This window comes from Penicillium crustosum (assembly GCF_028827405.1).
Source record: "Penicillium crustosum strain IBT 35664 chromosome Unknown utg000001l_segment0_segment0, whole genome shotgun sequence".
Taxonomy (NCBI): domain Eukaryota; kingdom Fungi; phylum Ascomycota; class Eurotiomycetes; order Eurotiales; family Aspergillaceae; genus Penicillium; species Penicillium crustosum.
The window spans coordinates 5,774,273-5,797,936 of record NW_026623122.1 but is presented as its reverse complement, the minus strand read 5'-3'; the positions used below and the strand labels follow the sequence as shown (position 1 = coordinate 5,797,936).

The window sequence follows — 23,664 nt, the reverse complement described above, 5'->3', positions numbered from 1 at the left end:
GGGCTTGTACAACCGTCTCGTATAATTTGGTTGTTTGGAGTCTCTCATTTTTTCTAACCAGGTTGGCTACTTACTTACATACAGGTTGGTGAGATTGTGCTGGTGTAGCACCCGACGATGGTAGTATGCTCTCAATCTGAGGTGACTAACACTTTACACCGACCCGGGGGACATAATCGGTCGATCCTCTGTGTTCAAAAGTGACCGAATCGGTAGACCTTCCCGCCCGATATGCGACACGCAGTCAGTTGCCGACTACCCGTGGACCATATTTTCTGTATCCAATTGGATGGATCGGTGGCGTCCAAACATATCTTGCGGACGCCTATAACACCGAGGCCGAGCAGCCTGCATGATGAAGAGACCGAGAGAGCGACACAGGCTAGACAATTAAGGCAGTTCTCCTTTGTGGGCAATAGTTATTTGTTCTTTTTTAGACTGGTTAGTAATCTCTAATCCTTGCAATGTTATTCATTCTCGGAATTAACGGCACGCGAAGGAGTCCAAACTCCGAAATACCCTGCATGAAGCAATGGCTGATCCCTGAAGCTTATGCCGTTTATCCTTTACTCGTTCTTCGCGATATAGACAAAGCTTGGCAACATCATCCCCCGATGAAGTTTGTGTCACTTTTCTTTCTGGTTTTCGTTTCGTCTTTTCTCCTTGGATCAACTATTAATAGTGCATTGTATATATTCCACGGGCGTCATTACAACTGAGGTCTTAGTTTGCAAAATCGACGATTGCTATGACCTCCGGCACTGAGCAAGCTACATTGAACACGGAGGAGAATGGCTCTGACTCGGATCATCTTTCAAAGGAACCGATTGCGATGCCTGCACTGGACTGGGATGGGCCCACCGATTCAGTAAGACCGCCAACACCAAGGTGATCGAACAATCCCGCTCACCTTTGCTCACAGAACAACCCGCGCAACTTCTCTACGCCCAAGAAAGTGTTCATTACTGCCTGCCTGGCCTCACTAGTATGCATATCTACTTTCGGCTCGTCTGTGATGAGTCCTGCTAGTGGCCAGCTCATCCATGAGTTTGGTATATCCAAAGAGCTATCGATTTTAGCAACAGCTCTGTACGTTCTAGGCTTTGCAGTCGGGCCCTTACTATTCGGCCCAGCTTCGGAGGTTCTGGGCCGAAAATATCCACTAAGCGTCGGCGTCTTCCTCTTCGCCATTTTCAGCATTCCAATCGCCGTCGCTAAGAATGTCGCCACCATATTCGTCTGTCGGTTCCTCTGCGGGACCTTCGCGGCTGCCCCGCTGGCTATTGTTCGTCCCCACCCCCACTTGCTGTCCATTCCTGCGGGATATACTGACCCGAAGCCTTAGGCTGGAGGCGGTCTTGCCGATCTCTGGGAACCCCTTTCACGGGGTATTGCTGTGGCTGGATTTGCCAGTGCTACATTTTTGGGACCCGTGCTAGGTCCTCTTGGTAAGTAGACTGGCGAGGCCTTGGTTCAACGAATCAGCACTGACACCGATCCAGTGGGTGGCTTTGTCACTAAGTCACATCTGGGATGGCGGTGGACACAATGGCTGTCTATCATTTTCTCTCTCGTATTTCTTGCCATCTATTTCGTCTTCTGTCCTGAAACATACAGCCCCATCGTCCTCGCTCGATTGGCAAAAAAGAGAGGACAAATGCCCCCCGGGGGGCAAGGTCGACTTTAAGCAGCTCGCAAAAGTATACATGCTAAGGCCGTTCATTATGCTCGTACAAGAGCCTATCTTAGCGCTGTTGACGCTGTACATGGGATTCATTTACGGTTTCTTGTATCTCTGCTTCGAGGCATTCCCTATCGCCTTTGAGGAACACCGTGGTTGGAATATCGGTATCGGGTCTCTCCCCTTTCTCTCGATTACAGTTGGTGTCCTCATAGGCGTTGTCATTATTATCGTCCATACTATGACCCGTATGCGGAGGAAGTTAGAGACAGTGGGTGATGCACCAGAAGAGCGCCTTGTGCCCATGATGATTGGCAGTATTCTGATGCCTGCGGGAATATTTTGGTTTGCCTGTGAGTTACTCACCCCTGCGAAATAGAGGGAAAATGTAATAGACTGACATTTCTGGCAGGGACTTCTAATACCTCTCTACCCTGGGCCCCGCAGGTGGTATCAGGCGTATTTATCGGTTGCGGGATTCTCTTGATCTTCTTACAGGTGGGAAATTCACTCTTTGGGCTCGATTGCAAATAAGAGAATACGTTGATTAATGACTAAATAGGGCATGAACTATATCATCGACGTCTACAAGGTAATGGCCAACTCGGCAATTTCAATCAATGCCATGTTCCGGGGTCTCCTAGGTGCTGGTTTCCCTTTATTTGCCTCATACATGGTATGGTAACACCCCAACACCAAGTAATAAAGATATCTGCCTAACCATCTTCTAGTTTGATAACCTTGGTGTACCATGGGCTATGTCCTTGCTGGGATTTCTGTGTGTCGCTCTAGTGCCCGTCCCATTTTTATTTTTCATTTACGGTGAGAGAATTCGGAAGTGGAGCAAGTTTACAGCGCATTAGATAGGCATTAATTCAATTATAAAAAGTTTATACGGGCTGAATCTACTATCTTTCCACGACAGCCTTTATCCGGTAATTTGATCTGCCCTTGTTGCATAATTGGATTGCTTGAAGCTTGGCATGTAGAAAAAAGTACTGAATCCAATTGGATTCAGTACTAAATTGCCTAGTTTGATGAGACATCGAAGGCCATAACCTAGACCAGCAGACCCCAAAGGCTGAGCGAGAGACTCGGGTAGAGGTAGAGATTTTAGCTTTTAGTATCACCCACCGGTTAACATTGTAAGTAAAATCCATGGATCTACAAAGACGCATGGAAAAAGTACAACTGAGTCCCGGTTGATTCCCAGGTTTTTATATTCACGTCATTTGCATTCCTAGCTTCGGCTATATACTTCGGTCACATCGGCCCCGAATCCGACCCTCCGCCACGTAGTATGTATTATGTATAAACTCTTCGGACCGCTTTGCTCTCATAATATCTAGCACCTAATCTATTTGCCGAAAACTGCCCAGTCACCTTGTCCCCAAGTGGTCTTGAGAGTCCAGTGCTTAATCTTCCACAATCCGTCTCCAGCATCCTTGACAAGCTCCACCGCATACAGTCCACCGGCAAGCAGGAAGTCAGAGCCGGGCTTCATGCCCTCTCCACCGCGGTAGTGTTGAGAAAGAGCAGAGCATGACACCTGAGCCTTGGATTCTTCGGTGATGTTGACACGCATGTTGGTGAGGAAGTGGTTGGTGTCCATTTTGGCGATGTTGACATAGCATCCGCTGTAGATGGCATCGTAGCCTTCCATGACGGTGCCGTTGAGGACCAAGACGGCATCCTCAGTCAAGGCAGATTTAAAGAGAACCTCGTCAGCTGTGTCAAAGGCGATGACGCCGCGGTAGAGAGCGTCAGCGATGGCATCGCGGTCGCTGAGGGCAGGCGTGAGGGAAACTGGAAGTGCTGGTGCGGCCATGATGGGTTATTTTTTGGATGTCAAATTATGCAGTGGTGCACGGTTGAAAGTTGGCTTGGCGATATGCGGTTGTAAGATTCTAAAATGGCAATGAGAGCAGGATTTAGAGTACTTATTGGAAGGAACTTGAGGTATGCTGTCAAATTGGAACCTACAGTAACATTCGGTATGTTCCAAAGGCTATCTCCGATGGATGGGGTTAACGGAGTTACAGGAGACATCGGCGTAAACAGGGCCCGAGGTGGCAAGGATCTTCGATTGGCTGCGGGGAACCGCGGGACTTTCCCAAGGTTAGCGTAGCGGGTCGGCCCATCAAACGGCCTACCCGTCGACCCATGCCCAGGCAAAGCTTAGCAATGTCTTGGGTTGAAACTTGCCGAATACTATTCCTAATTAGAACGTAGATAGCGGTCGAATCAGGAAAATATTCCGAGCATATCCTATCTGGTACTATTACTACCCGTGAGTCGTTTCACGGTGTAAGTGCTCCAATCACTGACATCATCTCTCACCATCTCCTGCAGCGATCGACGTGGAAAATGTCTCATAGATCTTTCATGTGTAGAAAGTGACACTGTTTTTGGTTTATGTGTAATTCTAGAACTTAAAAGTCAGAAAAGGCAGGTATGGTAGATCCTTTTTTAACTTTTTTTTTTCCCTTGGCGCATTGTTCAAATCAAATCCCAAAAACAATGAAAGTTTTGATTATTTTTGCCCACCCGGAACCCCAATCTCTCAATGGCGCACTCCATAGAGTTGCTGTAGAAGAGCTGGAAGAACAAGGTCACCATGTCCAGGTCTCCGATCTGTACAAGATGAAGTGGAAGTCAGAAGTGGATCGTGAAGACTTTCCGAATTTTCCAAAGGACCAACGGCTCGACCTGTGGTAAGTCAGCGGAATCATAAGCAGTGCATTGTTGGTGGGGATCGTTGGAGGCGGAAAGGTGCTTGAGGACATTGGGGCCAATAATGATTTCGACTTACTTGCTAGTTACGGCTACGCTAACTTGGTGATATTTTGCAGGACCGCGTCAGCTGAAGCATATGCGGAGAATTCCCTGACTCAAGATGTGCTTGATGAGCAAGCCAAGCTGAGATGGGCCGACTTTGTGATATTCCACTTCCCCCTCTGGTGGTTCACAATGCCAGCAATTTTGAAGGGATGGGTGGACAGGGTTTACACCTATGGCTTTGGTCACGGCCTTGGAGAGCATTCTGACAAACGCTGGGGAGACCGATACGGAGAAGGCACATTGACCGGGAAACGCGCTATGCTGATCGTAACTCTTGGCGGCTGGAAGGAACACTACTCGGCCCGCGGCATTAGTGGCCCAATTGAAGACGTTCTATTCCCGATTAACCACGGTATCCTGTTTTACCCCGGCTTCGAAGTTCTACCACCATTTGTCGCCTTCCGAGTCCACAAAACTAGCTTTGATGAAATGGCTAGTACACTCCGAAAAAGAATGCGCGAAATTGAGTTTACGAAACCTATCCCATATCGCAACCAAAATGACGGCGAGTACAGTATCCCAACCTTGACTCTGCATGAGAGTCATGGTGGAGACCTCGCATCTGGATTCGGACTACATACACGCACGGAAGTGGAGACAACCGACGTCAAAGAAGCGTGAATGGGTGAAGTGAGATTTATTAGGGACGTTGCAGCTAGGTGGGTGTGGGGCAATGGAAATACGAATTTGGCTCGGCCGTGGGGGATGGATATGTGGATGTTTGGGTCCATGGGTGGCTAGCTAGGAAACTCTTTGTTCTAGGCAACATAGGGTGCATTATGAATGTAACACCAAGTCCACCAAGGCTCAAGTTTCGCTAGCCTAATTAGTGCAGTGGGTCTACAGAATCCCATAATTGTTTCTCATTTATGCATAGTACTTACTTGGTTGGTTTGTTCGTAATCGCTCTTTATGCAACGGGAATCCTTGTTGATCCCGATGGATCACCGAGGCATAAAAATAGCATTTCAGTTTTGAACGGTGAATACTATGCGAATATTAGAGTGTGAATTTCTTGTACATCACAATCATATTGTATAGGATTCGCGCGACGATAATATATGACCGACCTAGGTGATAAGGGCAGCCCTGGACCTCCCGAGGTCGGGGGTGACCCGAGGATATTTGTAAGCGGAAGGTGTCTCCAGCAAGCAACCTTGGGAGGTCTTCAGTGAGAAATAGAGGAGAGTATTTACAGCTTTGCCCCGCTAACAACCCGAACCTGACCAGGGAAATGGGGTGAGAATCGTGGTCATTGGTTGCTGCCCTGGTGATCCCGGCTCCCGACGTTTGAAGGATCCTAACCCTCGCACTTAATGTCCCAATTACAGTTTGCAGAACTTGTCCCTAGTGGACTGTATTCGTCATATTGATTTTTGCCGAGCAATATTAAGTCAGATTAGTCGCTTGCCTTGTCGATTACCATGTGCATAGGTACTGTTGAATGATTTGAAACCAGCAAGCTTATCACTGTGCATATGTCTGTACTATTCAAGGTTCCCATTGGGCAGAGATTGCATATCGCTGCACATAATCCCTCGAAGCAAAATGTTGGTATATGCACGTGTTTATTATGTTGTAATATTCAAGCCGTGTGAAGGGCTTTTGAGGCAATGCGGCTTATCCGTAGCATCTTCAGGGTCCTTATAGAGTATGGCTGCCACAAACCCCGGGATCTTACTGTTGAATCCATGCTTCCCCTCTTTGTCCCTTGATCAAAGCTGCCGGCGCATTGAAGTTCAATTGGCATTGTCATTCGAACGCCAATCAACCTTCGAAGATGAATTTCTCTGAACAGTTCACTGGAAGATCTGAGCCTGGTAGGAAAGCCAACAGGACCAGCAACAACAATACCAACTCGACAACCAATGTGGCTACGGTTACCACTGATGACTCAAACAGACCTGCTTGCGATCGGTGCAAAGGGCAAAAATTGAGGTGTATCTGGGAGAATGGCTCAAACACTTGCCGCAGGTGCACCCGTGCTCGGGCTGTCTGCCAACAGCCGCGACCTCGTCCTTTTGGTAGACCGCGCTGCTCTACCAAAAGTAAACACCATGTCGCCCAAAATCAAGCAAATACCAAGATATGGGTATCCAGTACCACTCAGCAGCCACAGGAGAATGACGCTGAAATGCCTATGGCGACGTCCGACGATCATGATCCCACTTCCTTTCTTTCTTCTACCGCTGTTGATCTGCCTCGGTATCTGGGATTGGCTTCATTCCCCACGGACCCCAGCTTGCAGATAGCCATCTCCCCGCCACATGGCGTGCACGGCAATTCTTTCAATTTGTACATTTGAAAATCCCCCTTTCGTCATTTCCTTGGCAATAAATATACTAAATTTATCTTATTTCTAGGGAGACAGGTCTGCTTGGGAATTTTTCTGATGCGCAATTCAAGAATCCTGCCACATTTTATCAGCCCCAAGGTTTCATAAATGCGGCTAATCCAGCTACACCCGCGCCTGTGCCCGTGCCTGCATCCGCACCTGTATCTGCAGACGGCGCCTCTTTATTTGAATTCGACCCTGATGATATATCAGGAGATTCAGAGCACAGCCACTGCCATTGGCTGAAGCAGCTTGGAGATCTCAATGTTGCCATATACCAACATCCCTTACACCCCAAGCCCGCTGGCGTGAGTACGCCTGGAGTTTCCACTGGCTTCTCCGCCGAACAAGTTAGCTTGTCTAGCCTTCAGATCGGCCGACTTCTGCATATGACATCCCGGCTCGGAAGACTGACTGAGGAAATTGACTCGGCAGATCATGTACAACCCAAGAATGATGGGTCGGCTGAGTCTGATTCCTTTGGGGGAATCAAGCTGGCCATAAATGATCGGTCGACTTTGTTCGTGGTCTTAAGTTGTTATGTGAGACTAGAAGAAACTTTTGCTCAAGCGTTAGCTACGGTAGTTGAAATCAGGAGGCGTGGGCCTTTGTCAGATGACACCTATCAGCTTATGCCGAGGCTCACTGTAGATGGTTGGTCCTTGGAATGTTGTCAAACGATGCAGATTGACTTTGTGATCTACATATGTGAGCAGACTTTAGTTCGGATTAGGCGGAGCATTACATCACTCCATGCCGATATGTAAGTAATAGAATTGGGATATATCGAGGTTGATAGGATGGCAATTTTGTTGGTCTCTGCTACCAAAGGATGTATACCGGGGTAAAGGCTTGGATAGAATAGACAAGGGGAGGCCCATTAAATTAAATGTTATACATAGAGGATTCTGTTGCGCAAAGTATTATTTTTTTGACAGTCTTCGTATAAACTGAAAAAGACACATAAAAAGAGCATCCAAAAGAGCATGACAACGCCGCATAAGCGGTCGACTACCTAGATATTCTTGTGATGATTTAATTCAAAGGCTTGCAGCACTATTTTACAATCTGACTGGAAATTCTGTGATTTTGATATCAACATGAGCTTTGAGTGCATAAATTATATTAATGATTGTTATCAGTCAGAATTGAAATAATTGTGTAAATCTTAGATCAAATAAGAGGGGGAACCGCACTGGTACTTTACGCGTACATGAGATCTTTCAAGTTCGTATTATAGCTCATAACTATTTACAATATCAAAATGGTCGTGAAGTTACACTCATTTTTAATCTCATCTGATGACTTTCTTCAGTTTCACAGCCAGCTCAGGCTTCACCCAGAGCCTCATCACTTTGCATCGACTCAACCAGTCTTGACTTCTTTCCTCAAGTTCAAGATCAAAAGACCAGACCATTTTGGCCAGAATGATCCGCAATTCTGCATGTGCCAGATTCCTCCCCAAACAACCTCGCGGTCCATAGCTAAAGGGCTGAGCGGCACTTCTCTTATCATCAGCGTACTCTTTCTCGCCTAGCCTATAGTTATTGAAGCATGTTGTTAGCAGCTGTCAGCAAATATTATTATACGGGGAACATGCCATCTTTCAGGTACGAAGGCGTCCGGGTCCTTGAAATTCCTGCTCGAATGATACGCCGCATACTGGCTCACGGATACTATACAACCCTCGGGTAAGAAGTGGCCGGAAATAAACTCCCCACCACGGTTTACCACCCTTCCAAAACCAACGGGAGCTGGCGGGAAGTATCTGAGTGCTTCCAACAACACCGCATGTAGATATGTCATAGTGTTGAGAGTAGGGAGTTGAATTTCTTCATACGACGCGAATTTCTCACGAATTTCCTGTTTCAGTTTCTCCATGACTCTAGGATTCTTGAGCAAAAGAAAGGTAACAGCACTGAGTAGTGTTGCGGTAGTCTCTGAACCAGCGTTAAGGAGTAGGAACGCATTGGAGTTGATCTCTTCGTCTGTTAGTTTCGATCCTTTGTTTCCGTTATTGGCCAGAATCAATGTCATAAAGTCAGGCCGTGTTGTCTCTCTTTCCCTTCGCTTCTGAACTTGAGTAGAAACCCAGGACTATAGAAGTTAGTGCTGCTCATGACACAGATGACGACGAGGAGATGACAGCGTACTAAATGATCCTTTCTCTTCTGAACTTGTCTCTGATCAAGGAAAAGATTGCCAAAGTATTTCAGCCACGGAAAATGAGCAAGAACATATAGGATCCTGAGGGACTTGAAGGACTCCAGCAGAACGGCCACATATTTGTGAGTAGATAAATCCTGTAAGCACCCAAATGGCTCACCTGGAAATATTGGAATTAGATCGGATGATCAAAACAATCAGTTTTGGGGAAAAAACAGCGCACCAAACATCAAATCAGCAATGATATCGAACGTCGTCCTAGGCCATGTTAGATTGCAATGTTTGTATTTTGGCACGGGTAGGCTTATATTACCAGTTATACCACGACACCATGTCGACCACACCTTCCCCTTCCTTTTCGGCCGTGGCTCCCTTCAGCCCATTTATGAGTTGGTCGACATAAGTTTGTACCAAAGGTTCTTGAGCGGCCACTGCCCTCTCGCTGAATGCATGAGAAAGCACTCGGCGGCCTATTCCCTCGATGATTTAATAAGAAAAGCTGTACCGGCTTGGGGCATGGATCATAGGATTACATACCTCTTGCGTGATCTTCATCGTTTGCCTGCAGAAGAGACGGAGATCCATTACTCGGCTTGACATACCACACTGGGTCCTGGTAGTAAGGTCAGTTAGCAGAGTCATATAATATGTGAGCCATGCGTACTTACCTTCTCCATATTGAGATGTCCCTTGAGCTTGCCGGTGCGGAACCCTGGTTTTGATGAGCAATAGCTAGCTGTTTCATCCTTCAATGCCCACGTACCGTAAATATCTGGAAATGCAGTCTCGCCACTGATAAAAGATACCTCGTTTGGCGAGATTCTCACCACATCACCATACTTCTCGTGTAGTCTCACTGAATTTTCCACAGTCGTGCCGGCAAGCATGTGTCTTGCATACGGTATCATAGAGACACTGTTGATCCAAGGGCCCGGGATGTGGCGCAACCGATTAAAGGAGGCATTATAAACAGTTCTGCATCCGGTGTACGCGATGAACTGAAAATATATGAGCTTGAAATGCTAATATATCTTAGGCGAGAGACTTCGGAATTTGAACACCCACCAACACAATTAGGCCTCCTGTGAGGGAGACTAATTCCACCAGCTTAACTTTAAAATCTTCCATTGTCGTAGAATGTATAGTTCAACCAAAATGGGCCTTTGATGACAGGGATTCTCGTGTTAATACTATATCGAAGAAATGTATTAAGTCGATAATGTAAAATATATTTTTACGATTTTAAGCAGATACCTGAGCCTCTTGTTTTAAAATGGAGTAGATGTTGGATTCAATCTCGTTTACCCTCGTATCTGTAGTTCCTGATCATACTAGTGCGATACGCATTCATTTCTGTATTAATTCGGGTTGATGAGTAGGAAACTCCTAGATTAATGGAGCTGTTGTTGATCCTTCGGCGGCAAAGCGCCGAACCCGCCTGGCACCGAACAATCACGCCAAGCCTTTTCCAATCGAACCCTTCTTCCAATTTCACGTTCAACGCGTCTTTTATCCCCACTGTTTTATGCCAATGAAAACGAATCATGAAGTACAGATACCCCCGCTATGTTATGGAACAAGGAATCTTGAATGAAACCTGCCGCTGTGGGGCTTTCGGAATTCGGTGATTTCTCTAGCTCCCGAGCGGCCTAAGTAGAGAGTCGTAAGCACGATTGACACATGCACGAGATCTGCATCAGCACACCCTGCAGCTTTATCGGAAATCATCATGACCGATGTGACCGAAAGTCCACCGGACGGATAAGCCCCCCCTACCCCACATGTCTCCAGCCGTAATCGTCATATGGTATTTTGCTGAAATTGCGTATGAATATACCAAAACGGTGATTATTCAACATGGCTTGACAGCGCTCTCCACTTACAGAAGGTCCCAAAGATCGACGCTAGATTCGTGGGTCTTGGCATCTTCGACCCAGCTTGCCCAGAAAAAAGCCCGAATACGTTTAGTAATGGCGCAATTGCTAATCTCTCGCTTGGTGATCCCGATTCGGTACATTCTATGCTACGCCTATCGTTCCAGAAGGCGATAGTTGGAGAGAAGAATGGATATGGAAACCCCAAAGTTTCCTTTATCAACCGACAGGTGGTACTTGACCTGAACTTTGTCACGAAACATTGACACAAATCTTCCGGCAGACATCTTTCACCTCGTGCTCCTGGACTATTGTATCATTTCAAGTCATCACTATCTTCAAAGCATTGCTAAAGCAGTAGTGTTACTACAACTAACATGGTTCTACCCCAGCCCGAGCCCATTGCTATTGTAGGTAGCGGCTGTCGGTTTCCAGGCAGCTCAAGTTCCCCTTCATCGTTATGGGACCTCTTGGAGAAGCCGAGGGATGTATCTAAAGAGCCAACCAATGAGAGGTTTGAGCTACGGGGATATTACCACCCCAATGGGGCTCATCACGGAACGATGAATGTGCAGCGCGCATACATGCTCGATGAGGATGTTGGCACATTTGACGCCACATTCTTTAATATTAGCCCTAATGAGGCTGAATCCATCGGTAAGATATCTTTCACATGCACACGGTTCATCACAATACCTTCCCGGTTCTGAACTGCCCCTATCCAAAGCTCTACAAGGTTTTGCTGATGTCTGATGACGAACAGATCCCCAACAGCGGCTGCTGATGGAAGTGGTATACGAGGCTTTGGAAGCAGGTGGCCACCGTCTCGACATTCTCCGTGGCTCAGATACCGCAGTCTATGTTGGTACTATGTCCGTTGACTATAACGACATCATGTTGCGGGATATCAACAGCATACCTACATACTTCTCTACTGGCACTTCCCGGGCTATCCTTGCGAACCGCATTTCTTACTTTTTCGACTGGCACGGCCCGTCAATGACTATTGATACCGCATGCTCCTCGAGTATGGTTGCACTGCATCAGAGTGTGCAGGCACTACGGTCAGGAGAGTCTCGGGTAGCGATCGCTGGTGGTACTGAATTACTCTTAGGACCAGGTTAGTCTTCCCATGCAAGTACACTGCGGTTACTCAAGGAAAGCAAACATGGTTCCAGTGTTGACGATCTGATACAGAGCAATTTGTGGGTGAAAGCAAAATGAATTTGTTGTCGCCAACTGGGCAGTCGCGCATGTGGGATGCTAGTGCGAACGGATACGCGAGGGGTGATGGTATCGCAGCGATTGTGCTCAAGAAACTCAGCGACGCCATTGCTGACGGAGACCACATTGAATGCCTCATTCGTCAGACGGGGATAAATCAAGATGGCAAATCCACTGGCCTAACAGTCCCAAGTTCAGCGGCCCAGGCAGACCTCATTAGATCGACGTACACTAAGGGCGGGCTGGATATTGATAACCCACGAGATTGGCCGCAGTTCTTCGAGGCTCACGGCACGGGTACCAAAGCTGGTGACCCCCGCGAAGCTTCCGCAATCAGCCAATGTTTTGGAAGCCAGCCAATCCATGGAAACCCGCTATATGTTGGATCCATCAAGACTATCATCGGGCATACAGAAGGTACAGCAGGATTGGCCGGTGTTTTCAAGGCTTCTTTAGCCATACAGCATGGTATAATCCCCCCTAACATGCTCCTCCATCAGCTAAATGACGAGGTTGCACAATATTGTGACAATCTCCGCGTCCCCAATGCCCCAACCGCATGGCCTAAGTTGCCAGACGGCGTGCCTCGAAGAGCGAGCGTGAACAGTTTCGGTATGTTCTCTCAAATCTGACGGCCTATAGAAAAGACCCCTAATCTGACCCATATAACTTGTTTAAACAGGCTTTGGGGGCACCAATGGACACGCCATTTTGGAGGAATACCAACCGCCCACAGAGACAAGGAATACCGCGACCACAGGAAGGGATGAAAACAACGCGTCGGTGTTCAGGATCTTCCCGTTTTCCGCAGCCTCTGAAGAGTCCCTAACTGCGAATCTACGCGCTTATGCTACCTCGCTGAAGACTCGGACCACTGTCGATCTGGTTGACCTAGCTTGGACGCTTCAGTCGCGCAGATCGGCTCTGCCCTTCAAAACGTCTCTAACTGCGGGGTGTATAGAAGGTCTGATCACCAAGATTGATAGCACGCTTGAAAAAGCGAAGGCAAACAGTGGACCGAAAGTTGGTACGCGATCAGCTCCCACCAAGCCCAAAGTATTGGGTATCTTTACTGGACAGGGAGCACAGTGGGCGACAATGGCTGCTGGTCTGATCCGAACCTCAGAAACTGTGCGACGGAAGATCGAGCAGCTTGATGGCTCTCTCGCGACGCTGCCCGAAGCCGACCGCCCGACGTGGAGAATCGCAGACCAGCTTTGCGCAGACGCCGAAGATTCCCGCCTCAATGAAGCTGCCCTCTCACAACCCCTTTGTACAGCCATACAAGTAGTATTGATTGACCTACTACGGAGCTCTGGAATCACGTTTGAGGCTGTCGTAGGTCATTCGTCGGGCGAGATTGCAGCCGCATACGCTGCCGACTATATCTCTGCCCACGATGCTATCCGCATTGCCTACTACAGAGGAGTATATGCCAAACACGCCCGTGGTCCCAAGGACCAGAAAGGTGCCATGATGGCAGTTGGAACGACTTGGGAGGACGCAGAAGAGCTCCTCAATTTACCAGCGTTCAGGGGGCGCGTCAAGATTGCTGCTCAGAACTCAGCCGCTAGTCTAACGCTCTCCGGTGACGTTGAGGCTCTCTCACACGCCAAGAGAGTCTTCGACGAGGAAAAGAAATTTACCAGGCTCTTGGTTGTTGATACTGCGTACCACTCCCATCACATGCTGCTGTGCAGTGAGCGCTACATTCAATCTCTCCGGACCTGTGGCATCCAGGTCAACTATAACCGCAACACGTCTTGCACTTGGTACTCCAGCGTTAAGCATGGCGAGCCAATGCACCCTGAACCCTCGCTTGGTGATCTCTACTGGAATGACAACATGGTGAATACGGTTCTCTTCGCTGATGCTGTCAAGGGTGCAGCTAAGGGAAGTCAGCTGAACCTCGCAATCGAAGTTGGGCCCCATCCGGCACTCAAAGGCCCCGCATTACAAACCCTCTCTGACTTCGAGATGTCCCTTCCATACACTGGTGTTTTGAAGCGGAAGGGAAATGATTTGGAGGCGTTCTCGGATGCCCTAGGCTTTGTGTGGACTCATTGTGGACCGGGTGCGGTTGACTTCCAGACCTACGAGGAACTAATATATCCTGCTTGCAAGACTCCCTCACTGGCCATTGGTCTCCCAGCCTATCAATGGGACCACAAGAGAGTATATTGGTACCAGTCACGTTTGGCAAAGAAGACGCAAACTAGGGGAGAGGCTTTCCATGAGTTGCTTGGGGTTCCGTCCCCGAACAACACGGATCGTGATCTTCGATGGTCCAACTTCCTCAAAACTAATGAAATCCCATGGCTGAATGGCCATCAATTGCAGGGTCAGACCGTCTTCCCAGCTGCAGGGTATGTCGCAATGGCATTGGAAGCAGGCTTGAAGCTCGCACAAGGCAGGAGTGTCAAAGTACTCCAAATTGACGACTTGACTATTGACAAGGCTGTAACCTTCGATGATGGCGCGAATTTTGCTGTGGAGACACTTGTTGCCCTTACTGGTGTTACCCAAGGCCAATCTCGCACTAAGAAACAAACAGCCGACTTTGCTGTTTACTCGTGTGCGAACACAGGGTCGTCCACCGAGTTGGGCGTGGTATCGAGAGGAAAGGTGACGGTTATTTATGGAACCCCATCGTTTTCTACGCTTCATTCATCACCACACAATGAAAAAAACATGGTGGATATTCAAGCTGAACAATTCTATTCCTCGCTTCACGAACTCGGCTATGGCTACAATGGCCCTTTCAAAACCTTGTCCTCAACCAAGAGAACCCTCAACCAGGCCTCAGCGAGGGTGGAGACTTACGGCTACGGTGAAGATGAGAACACTCTCATTGTTCACCCTACAATGCTGGATGTGGCATTCCAGGCATCTTTCCTTGCCCGAATGAGCCCAGGAGATGACCAGCTGTGGTCACTACATGTGCCCACTTCCATCAAGTGTATTCGTGTGAACCCGGAGCTTTGCGCCTCAATACCTAGCTCACAAACGAGTCTGTCGCTCTCCGCGGTTCTTCACGAATCCGATTCCCTCTCCATGCTAAGCAGCGTCGATGTCTTCACGGAAGATGGCCAAGAGACTATGATTCAGGTAGAGGGCTTGTCGATGAAGCCTTTCTCTCCCGCGACAGCCGACGATGACCGCTCTATGTTTTCAACAACCGTGTATGGTTCTATGTCCCCTGACCTAGCTATGGATGTGGGTAACGGTCGTCCTCCCTCTGAAGGCCTCGCATTTTCTCAATGCAACGTCGCTCTAGCTTGTGTCGCACAGCAGATTGTGCACCGGTATCCGCATGCAAAGATCCTTGAAATAGGTAAGGCCGACAGGTATATACTATCATATTTATGGGGAAGCAATTAACAATCGATAGGTGCAGGGGAGGGACATGCTACGAGGGCGGTTTTAGAATCAATTGGGAGCAAGCTCTCGTACACTTTCACCGATTCGTCGACAGAGGTTATTGAAAAGGCAGCGGAGTCTTTCAAAGATTTCAAGGAGAAGGTTCTTCTCAAGACATTTGATCCTCTTGGCAAACCATCCTCCCAAGGCCTCGACGAGCATGCTTATGATCTGGTCATTGCATCCAATATCTTGGCAAGCAACTCGGTCTCACACACAGAGTTAGAAAACATTCGACGCCTCTTGAAGCCAGGAGGCTATCTCTTAGCTTCTGGGCTGACTGGTGATGCCCCTACCAGGACTCTGGGAGGAGGAACTGTCGAGGGCAATGACGCCCGTAAGCACGGTCCTATGAACACTGCGCAGTGGCATGGAGCTCTTCGAAAGGCTGGATTCTCGGGCATTGATTCCATAACACCGCAAACCAGCGGGATGGCATCGCCATTTTCTGCCATCGTGACCCAGGCCGTTGATAAAAGAATCAATTTCTTACGGAAGCCACTGTCGACGCCCTCATCTGTCCGATTGGATGAGCTCGTTATTGTTGGCAATCAGTCACTGAAGGCAGCTCAGCTCACCGAAGAAATATACGATCACCTTATCCAGTTCTGTGGCAAGATTACCGTACTAGATGGTCTTCCAACCGACGATGACGATATCTCCTCAATGGCCACATTCATAAATCTAGCCGATATTCACGAGCCTATCTTCCGCGATATCTCCGCAGAGCAATTCGAAGGCCTGAAGTGTCTTTTCGAGCTTGCAAGTAACATTCTCTGGGTTACTGAAGGTGCTAGAGCAGATGAACCATACCATAATGCCAGCATCGGATTTGGTCGTTCAATCGCATACGAGATGCCACACCTATCTTTACAGTTCCTTGACTTAAATGACACTGGGAGCACAGCTTCCCGAGTTATCAGCGAAGCTGTTCTGAGGCTTGTTGCCCTCAGAGAATGGGAAGAAACCGAACATAACTTCAAAGACAAGACACTCTGGTCAAGAGAGCCCGAGCTATATGTGGAGAAAGAACGCCTCATGGTGCCGCGTCTACTTCAGGTGGATGATCAAAATGACAGGATCAACTCGTTGAGACGAGTAGTCACCAAAATGGTAGACCCAGACAACTCCTCTGTTCTCATTTCTAAGGCTGTCGATGGATCCTTTGTGCTGCGAGAAGAGGTGCTTCGTCAATCCGGTCAGAATTTTGTCCAGATTAAGCACTCTGTTTTATCTGCCATCAATGTTGCCCCTGAGGCTTTCTTGTTCCTCGGGGCTGGTTTCAGCCAAGTCACCGACGAGGTGGTAATCACGCTGTCAGACGCGAACGCGTCAATGTCCACACCGTTGGCCCATGTGCCTGCGCAGTGGCATACAGGTGGACTTTCCACGCTGATATCTGCTGTTGCTAAGCAACTACTAGCCCGGAGACTGATTTCTATGGTGGTTGCTCACAGTCATTTGCTCGTCCACGGGCTTGATGAGAACGAGCCATTTGTCTCCATATTGAAACAACATGCAGGTCTTAAAGATATTGACATCAAATTCAGTGCAGCAAACCCCGCGGCAAATTTTGAATGGATTCAGGTAACCCCTTGGACCTCAAGCCATGTTACTAGACAGTCAATTCCAGCAACGACCACGCATTTTCTTGACCTCTCCGCCGATGACAAAAACCAAGATGCTGCTGTTATCATCCGAGAAGCTCTCCCCGTGATATGCAAGCATATCGGCGTGTCTGATTTATTCCGTCCTGAATCATTCGTGCCGGCAGGAAGTAAGGACAGCATCCTGCGAGCTCTACAAGATGCAGTCCGTGAGGCGAAGACGACTGCATCGAGTGAGATCCCAAGCGCTAGTATCCGCCCTACCGAGTTGATTGATGCCACTGTGCTGAAGTCTCCGCTCAGTGTTGTTGACTGGACAGTGGATGGAGAGGTCCCTGTTCAGGTACAGCCTATTGATGCCACTCAGCTCTTCTCCCAGCATAAGACATATGTGCTGGTTGGCCTTTCGGGGCGACTGGGCCAGTCGATCTCTCAGTGGATGTCCCAAAATGGAGCCGGCTGTATTTTCCTGACCAGTCGTACCCCCAAAGCGGATCCGGAATGGCAGGCTGAGATGGAGAAGAAGGGCACCACTGTCAAGCTCATTCCCATGTAAGCTGGCTGACTTATTTTAACAGGTTTTGTGGCTAACTCAAGTTATCTAGGGATGTCACAAACAGGGCTGATGTTGAGAGGGTTTTCGCAGACCTCAGAGCTAACTCTCCACCAATTGCCGGTGTTGCAAGCGGTGCAGCCGTATTCCATGATGCCACGTTCTCAGAAATGACGCACGAAATATTAGAGAAGGTGATGAACCCCAAAGTCGTCGGAACTAAAAATCTCGACGAAGTGCTCGGTGATACTAAATTAGACTTCTTCATCGTTTTCTCGTCCCTTACATCAGTCGTTGGAAATAGTGGGCAGTCCAATTATACCGCTGCGAATGCTTACATGACTGGCCTGGTGGGCCAGCGACGTAAGCGTGGTCTCGCAGCCACCTCTCTGGACATCGGCTCTATCGTTGGCATCGGATACCTTGAGCGTGCTAGTGATACTGCCAGGGAGCAATTAATTCGAAATGGTTTCATGGCTGTCTCTGAGACGGACTTGCATCAACTCCTTGCAGAGGCAATTCGAGCTGGCGCGACAAATTCCAGTGCAAGCCCGATGGTGACTACTGGTTGCCGGAATGTCCAAGAGGGCGAGGAGTTCCCCGTACCGTGGATTGACGATCCACGTATGCAGCACAAAGTTATCCTAGGGGAGCATTCTTCAAAGGCTGAGATGGCGGGCAAGAAGAGCGCCCTTCCCGTCCGTGACCAGCTCGCTGTATCGAAAAGTACTGCAGACGCGCTTGAAATCTTGAAAGGTGAGACGTGAAATGGTCCTACAATGGACCTACCGTTTCCAACTGCAACATTAACTAACCAAAGAATTATCAGAGTGCTTCGCAGCCAAATTGGCAATGATTTCGCGACTTGCCGATGGGCAGGTCGGTCATGACATACCTCTTGTGGAGCTTGGTATCGACTCATTAGTCGCTGTTGAAGTGCGCGGGTGGTTCTTAAAGGAGCTCAAGACAGACATTCCGGTGCTCAAGGTTCTTGGGGGTGGCACTGTTTCAACCTTGTGTCAACAGGCCTTGGAAAAGCTACCAGAAAGCATTCTCCCAAATGTGGAATCTGGAGGCCCATCTAAGACGGGATCATCTAAGCCCACAGCCAAGCCTTCAGTTGCCAAACCTAGGTCGCCACCCTCACCGTCTGGCTCTGAGACGGGTTCACCGGGTAGATGGAGCGAAAACAACACGACCTCTCCGCAATCGACATTGTCAAGTGACCAGTCGCCTTCCAGCACGCCGGCAACTGTCCTATCCAATGTTCCCTCCAATGTTGACTTGACAACGGTTGCAAAATCAGAGAAGGCTCTAACTCCTTCCTCTGACTTCGTGAAGACAGAACTGGTATCTTTCCAGCAATCACGGTTCTGGTTCCTAGGCCTCCTGATAGACGACCAGGCAACATTTAACGTCACCTTTTACCTCCGAATCACCGGTAACTTACGTACTGGAGATCTCGAGCGCGCTGTTCGACTAGTCACCAACAGACACGAGTCGCTGCGCACATGCTTCGTGGCCCATGAACAAGAGGCAGACTTGGCCTATCAAAAGGTTTTACCCAACTCCCTCGTCCGGCTAAAGAGGAAGAACATCAACAGGGTTGAGGATGTTGACATCGAGTATGCTGCTATGAAGCAAGTTCCGTTCGATCTTGCCAGTGGGAACTTGATGCGACTAGTGTTGCTCACTCTTTCCGCTTCAGAGCACTATCTTCTTTTCAACTACCACCACATCCTGATGGATGGGGTCAGCCTGCAGAATTTCCTTGCTGACCTTGAGAAGGCCTATCAGAGACAGCCCCTTGGCCCGCCTCCCTGCCAGGTCCCCGAATTCTCGCGTGTTCAGCGAGCTGCGTTTGAGAGCGGCGTTTTCAACGAGGACATTGCATATTGGAAAAATGAGTTCCCGAACGGACACCCCGTACTACCGCTCTTGCCTATGTCGCACATAACCTCACGCATGGCGCTTAATTCGTTCAATGTCCATCAAGTCGAGTGCCGAGTGGATTCTGAGCTGATGGCTAAAGTTCGGGAGGCAGCCAGAGTCAATGGCTGCACGACCTTCCATTTCTATCTCGCGACATTCAAGGCCATGCTATTCCGCTTCACTGATGCTGGCGATTTAACAATCGGTATCGCGGACGCCAACAGAATTAGTCCCGATGTTGAAGGCACCATTGGCCTACTATTGAACCTCCTCACGCTACGCTTCCAACGCAACCCCAGCCAGACATTTGCTCAGAGCGTTGGAGAGGCCCGTGGAAAGGCGCTGGAAGCCCTGAAACACTCCAATGTACCCTTCGATATCTTGCTCAAGGAATTGAATGTGCCTCGATCCTCGGCATATAGTCCATTTTTCCAGGCATTCTTTGATTATCGCCAAGGTCATCAAGAAAAACTGTCTTTTGGCAGCACTGAGTTTGAGTTCTTACAGGTCCATCCTGGACGTACCGCATACGACATGACTCTTGACGTAACAGATGGTGCAGATAGTGCTCGCATCCTGTTCCGCACTCAAGCCAGCCTGTACGACAAGACGGCTGCGCAGCTGCTGCTGAATACATTTATCCACCTTTTGGATACATTCGCGACAAATACCTCTTTGAAATTGGATGATTTTGCCTTATTCAGCGACAAGGAGCTGAAACTCGCACTTAATGTAGGACATGGTAAGTAAATATGTTGAATGTCTTTTCCCAAAGTTATACCTATTAACGAAATCAAGGTCCCAATTTTGAATCATCCTGGCCTGGTGGTACAATTCCTCATCGGATTGATCAAATTGCCAAAGAGAATGATGATAAAGTTGCTCTGAAAGACGGCCACGGCACAATTCTTACATACGGTGCCATGATCAATCGCACCCAAGCCATTGCCGCAGCCTTACAGCAGGTTGGTGTTGGCGAGAGCTCTCGAGTTCTCGTTTTCGAGGATGCAACCGTTGACTGGCCCTGTTCAATGCTCGCTATCATGCGTCTCGGAGCTGTATATGTTCCATTGGATCTTCGGAACCCGCTGCCTCGCCTTGCAGATGTTGCAGGGAGCTGCAAGCCGGTTGCTATTCTTGTCGACTCCACAACTCTTGACAATGTCGCACAAGTGAATGTCACATTTGCAGAAGTCGTTAACGTATCTGAGGTTGGCGTAAACTCGATCAAGGTAGCTAATGTGTCCCGCAGCGATGCTGTTGCTGCACTGCTATACACGAGCGGGTCGACAGGCAAGCCCAAAGGCATTGTTGTGACGCACTCAGGTCTCCGCAATGAGATTGAGGGCTACACGTCGCAGTGGGGGCTGAAGGCTGAACGGGTGCTCCAGCAAAGTGCTTTTACCTTCAACCACTCATCAGATCAGATCTACACAGGTCTAGTCAACGGAGGCTTTGTATACATCGTGCCTTGGGACAAGCGTGGGGACCCTATTGAGGTGACCAAAATCATCAAAGAGGAGAATATCACCTACACAAAGGCCACTCCTGCCGAATATTCACTTTGGCTCGATTATGGAAGCGACAATCTAAAGCAGGCCTCTTGCTGGCGTTTTGCCTTTGGAGGTGGCGAGTCTCTAACTGGAACAATCACGCGGAGCCTCGCAACCCTGCAGCTGCCCAATCTACGTTTTTTCAACTCCTATGGACCGACCGAGATCTCTATCTCGTCGACCAAGATGGAAGTTGCGTATCGCGAGTCACCCCCTGATGGTCGTATTCCATGTGGCTTCATGCTCCCAAACTATGCAGCGTATATTCTGGACGACCAGCGCAAACCAGTACCCGTCGGCATGCCGGGCGAATTGTACATCGGTGGCGCGGGCGTATCCCTTGGCTACCTAGACAATGAGGAGCTCACAGAACAACACTTCCTGCCCAATCTATATGCCATACCAGAGTATGTTGCACAGGGTTGGACGCGGATGTACCGCACAGGTGATATCGCACACCTTCAAGATGATGGGGCAATGGTGTTCCATAACCGTATCGCGGGCGATACGCAAGTGAAGATACGTGGTCTGCGGATCGAACTCGGTGATATTGAAAGCAACATCATCAAAGCAGCTGGGGGTGCTCTGAAAGAAGTCGCCGTCACACTGCGCGATGGAGACCCGCCTATCCTAGTAGCACACGTTGTGTTTGCCCCTCACCATCACATTGTCGATACGGAAGCGTTCCTGGTTCAACTCTTAAAGAACCTGGATGTGCCCCAGTACATGGTCCCCGTCATTGCGATCCCCTTGGAGCGTATGCCATTGAGCAACCACTCTAAGACAGATCGCAAGGCACTCAAGGAGCTCCCGTTGCCACAGAGATCCAACCATGATACTGGGGATAATACGGAGTCATTGACAGAAACTATGCTGGAGCTTCGACGCCTCTGGGTAGATGTGCTGAATACTGGGGAGCTAGGTCTTGACATTGGCCCTTCAACAAGCTTTTTCACGGTCGGTGGCAACTCCCTGCTCATCGTACGACTCCAATCTCGCATTCGACAGACATTTAATGTCACAGTGCGGCTCTTTGACCTTATTGATGCTAATACTTTGAGCGCCATGACACAAAAGATCGAGGAGAGCTTGAACGTTGACCTGATAGATTGGGACAAAGAGACGGCCTTGCTCAGCGACTTCACTATGTCGGAGGCAACCAAGCACCAACCCCTCAAGACAACTGACAAGGTAATCCTCGTTACAGGATCTGGGGGCTTCTTAGGCAAGCACATTCTAGCTGATCTCATTGCCCGACCGGATGTATCCAAGATTCACTGCATTGGTCTCCGCGACAAGCCAGGTAACACACCACGCCGCCTAGCTTTGAACTCGACCAAAATAATCACTCATAGCGGCGATCTGACCGAGCCATGGCTTGGCCTTGGCGAGGAGAAATTTACATCCCTTACTCTGGAGGTGGATGTGATATTGCACATGGCTGCGACGCGATCCTTCTGGGACAATTACAGCCTCCTCCGTCCCATCAACGTGACGCCCACGAAACTCCTGGTTCAAATGGCTACTGGGCGCAAGATACCAATACACTATGTCTCCAGTGCCGGCGTGGTCTCTGCGGAAGGTGTCGAAATTCCTGCAGGGTCAGCGGCGAAGTACCAGCCACGCGTGGATGGGTCCAATGGGTACGTTGCATCACGATGGGCGTCCGAGCAGATCCTCGAGCATGCTGTCTCGGCTCTCGACGTGCCTGTCTCAATTCATCGATTCGTTCCGGCCAAAGAACCTGCCAATCAAACGGTTGTAGTAGACGCACTGCAGCATTTTGTTAGCTTCATTGATGAGCTGTCCATCATGCCCGACTTCAGTGGTACCACAGGTCATTTCGAGATGACTCCCATACATTCAGCTGCTAGTCAGCTTGCGGAAAATCTTGTGAAGACCCCAACGCAAGAATCGTCGCTGTTGGAGTTTTTGCATCATGACTGCCCCATTCGCATTGACATTGCTAAAATGGTCGCCTTCTTGGAGGAGCAGAGAGGGAGCAAGGGTTTGGAGAGGGTTCCGGGACTCAAGTTCGTGGGAGACATGAAGCGAGCGGGATTGGCCTATTTTGTGACGTCGCAGACACTTCTCATGGGCGGAACAAATGGGACAAGTGCAGTATTGGAGTCGAGGCGATAATCTTTTAAGGGTTATCTTATAATTCCATTTTCGTCCCCTTTACTCTGTACATCCATGGAATAATCAGGTATCTTATAAATCCATAGATTCTTTTTCAAAAGTACCTGTTATTTTCACTGTACTACTGTATTACTGTTCTATAATTACTAGCGCTGATCAGCTTGAAGTACGTGCGCCTTAAGACCGGCATACAGAAGCTTAACACCATCGGAGTCGCGACGGCCCCAATGGCCCTTGCCTGATAAGGAAAGTTGATCAGGGTCATCTCACTTCTTAAGGAGCCTCCAACCCCCCAGCTTTAATTTCCGGTTTCCGGTTTCCTTTTCCCTCCCAATT

General features: G+C 48.9%; 7 protein-coding genes across 7 annotated transcripts; 5 read left to right on the top strand and 2 right to left on the bottom strand.

Moving 5' to 3' along the window:
• Positions 1-748: 748 nt before the first annotated feature.
• On the top strand, positions 749-2,544 carry N7487_002185 (MFS transporter; the record flags this gene model as incomplete). The annotated part of the gene is made up of 7 exons (XM_056869932.1): positions 749-868; positions 923-1,285; positions 1,346-1,448; positions 1,486-2,034; positions 2,094-2,179; positions 2,244-2,357; positions 2,413-2,544. The coding sequence occupies 7 exons, from the start codon at positions 749-751 to the stop codon at positions 2,542-2,544; spliced, it is 1,467 nt and encodes a 488-aa protein (XP_056734716.1).
• Positions 2,545-3,038: 494 nt separating this feature from the next.
• N7487_002184 (nuclear transport factor 2 family protein) lies at positions 3,039-3,509 on the bottom strand (the record flags this gene model as incomplete). The annotated part of the gene is made up of 1 exon (XM_056869931.1): positions 3,039-3,509. The coding sequence occupies one exon, from the start codon at positions 3,507-3,509 to the stop codon at positions 3,039-3,041; it is 471 nt and encodes a 156-aa protein (XP_056734715.1).
• A 692-nt stretch (positions 3,510-4,201) lies between these two features.
• N7487_002183 (NAD(P)H-dependent oxidoreductase) lies at positions 4,202-5,143 on the top strand (the record flags this gene model as incomplete). The annotated part of the gene is made up of 2 exons (XM_056869930.1): positions 4,202-4,395; positions 4,420-5,143. 2 exons carry the CDS (start codon positions 4,202-4,204, stop codon positions 5,141-5,143), a joined length of 918 nt encoding a protein of 305 aa, XP_056734714.1.
• Positions 5,144-6,302: 1,159 nt separating this feature from the next.
• N7487_002182 (Zn(II)2Cys6 transcription factor domain-containing protein) lies at positions 6,303-7,433 on the top strand (the record flags this gene model as incomplete). Its single annotated transcript, XM_056869929.1, is given in 3 exon segments — positions 6,303-6,817; positions 6,886-7,399; positions 7,410-7,433. The coding sequence occupies 3 exon segments, from the start codon at positions 6,303-6,305 to the stop codon at positions 7,431-7,433; spliced, it is 1,053 nt and encodes a 350-aa protein (XP_056734713.1).
• A 718-nt stretch (positions 7,434-8,151) lies between these two features.
• N7487_002181 (cytochrome P450) lies at positions 8,152-10,151 on the bottom strand (the record flags this gene model as incomplete). Its single annotated transcript, XM_056869928.1, has 8 exons — positions 8,152-8,390; positions 8,447-8,954; positions 9,011-9,183; positions 9,247-9,281; positions 9,337-9,493; positions 9,561-9,636; positions 9,692-10,021; positions 10,089-10,151. The coding sequence occupies 8 exons, from the start codon at positions 10,149-10,151 to the stop codon at positions 8,152-8,154; spliced, it is 1,581 nt and encodes a 526-aa protein (XP_056734712.1).
• Positions 10,152-10,804: 653 nt separating this feature from the next.
• Positions 10,805-11,163, top strand: N7487_002180 (uncharacterized protein; the record flags this gene model as incomplete). The annotated part of the gene is made up of 2 exons (XM_056869927.1): positions 10,805-10,830; positions 10,893-11,163. 2 exons carry the CDS (start codon positions 10,805-10,807, stop codon positions 11,161-11,163), a joined length of 297 nt encoding a protein of 98 aa, XP_056734711.1.
• A 111-nt stretch (positions 11,164-11,274) lies between these two features.
• Positions 11,275-23,328, top strand: N7487_002179 (uncharacterized protein; the record flags this gene model as incomplete). The annotated part of the gene is made up of 8 exons (XM_056869926.1): positions 11,275-11,554; positions 11,661-12,017; positions 12,095-12,733; positions 12,804-15,455; positions 15,513-17,700; positions 17,754-18,457; positions 18,531-20,375; positions 20,432-23,328. 8 exons carry the CDS (start codon positions 11,275-11,277, stop codon positions 23,326-23,328), a joined length of 11,562 nt encoding a protein of 3,853 aa, XP_056734710.1.
• Between the last annotated feature and the right edge of the window lie 336 nt (positions 23,329-23,664).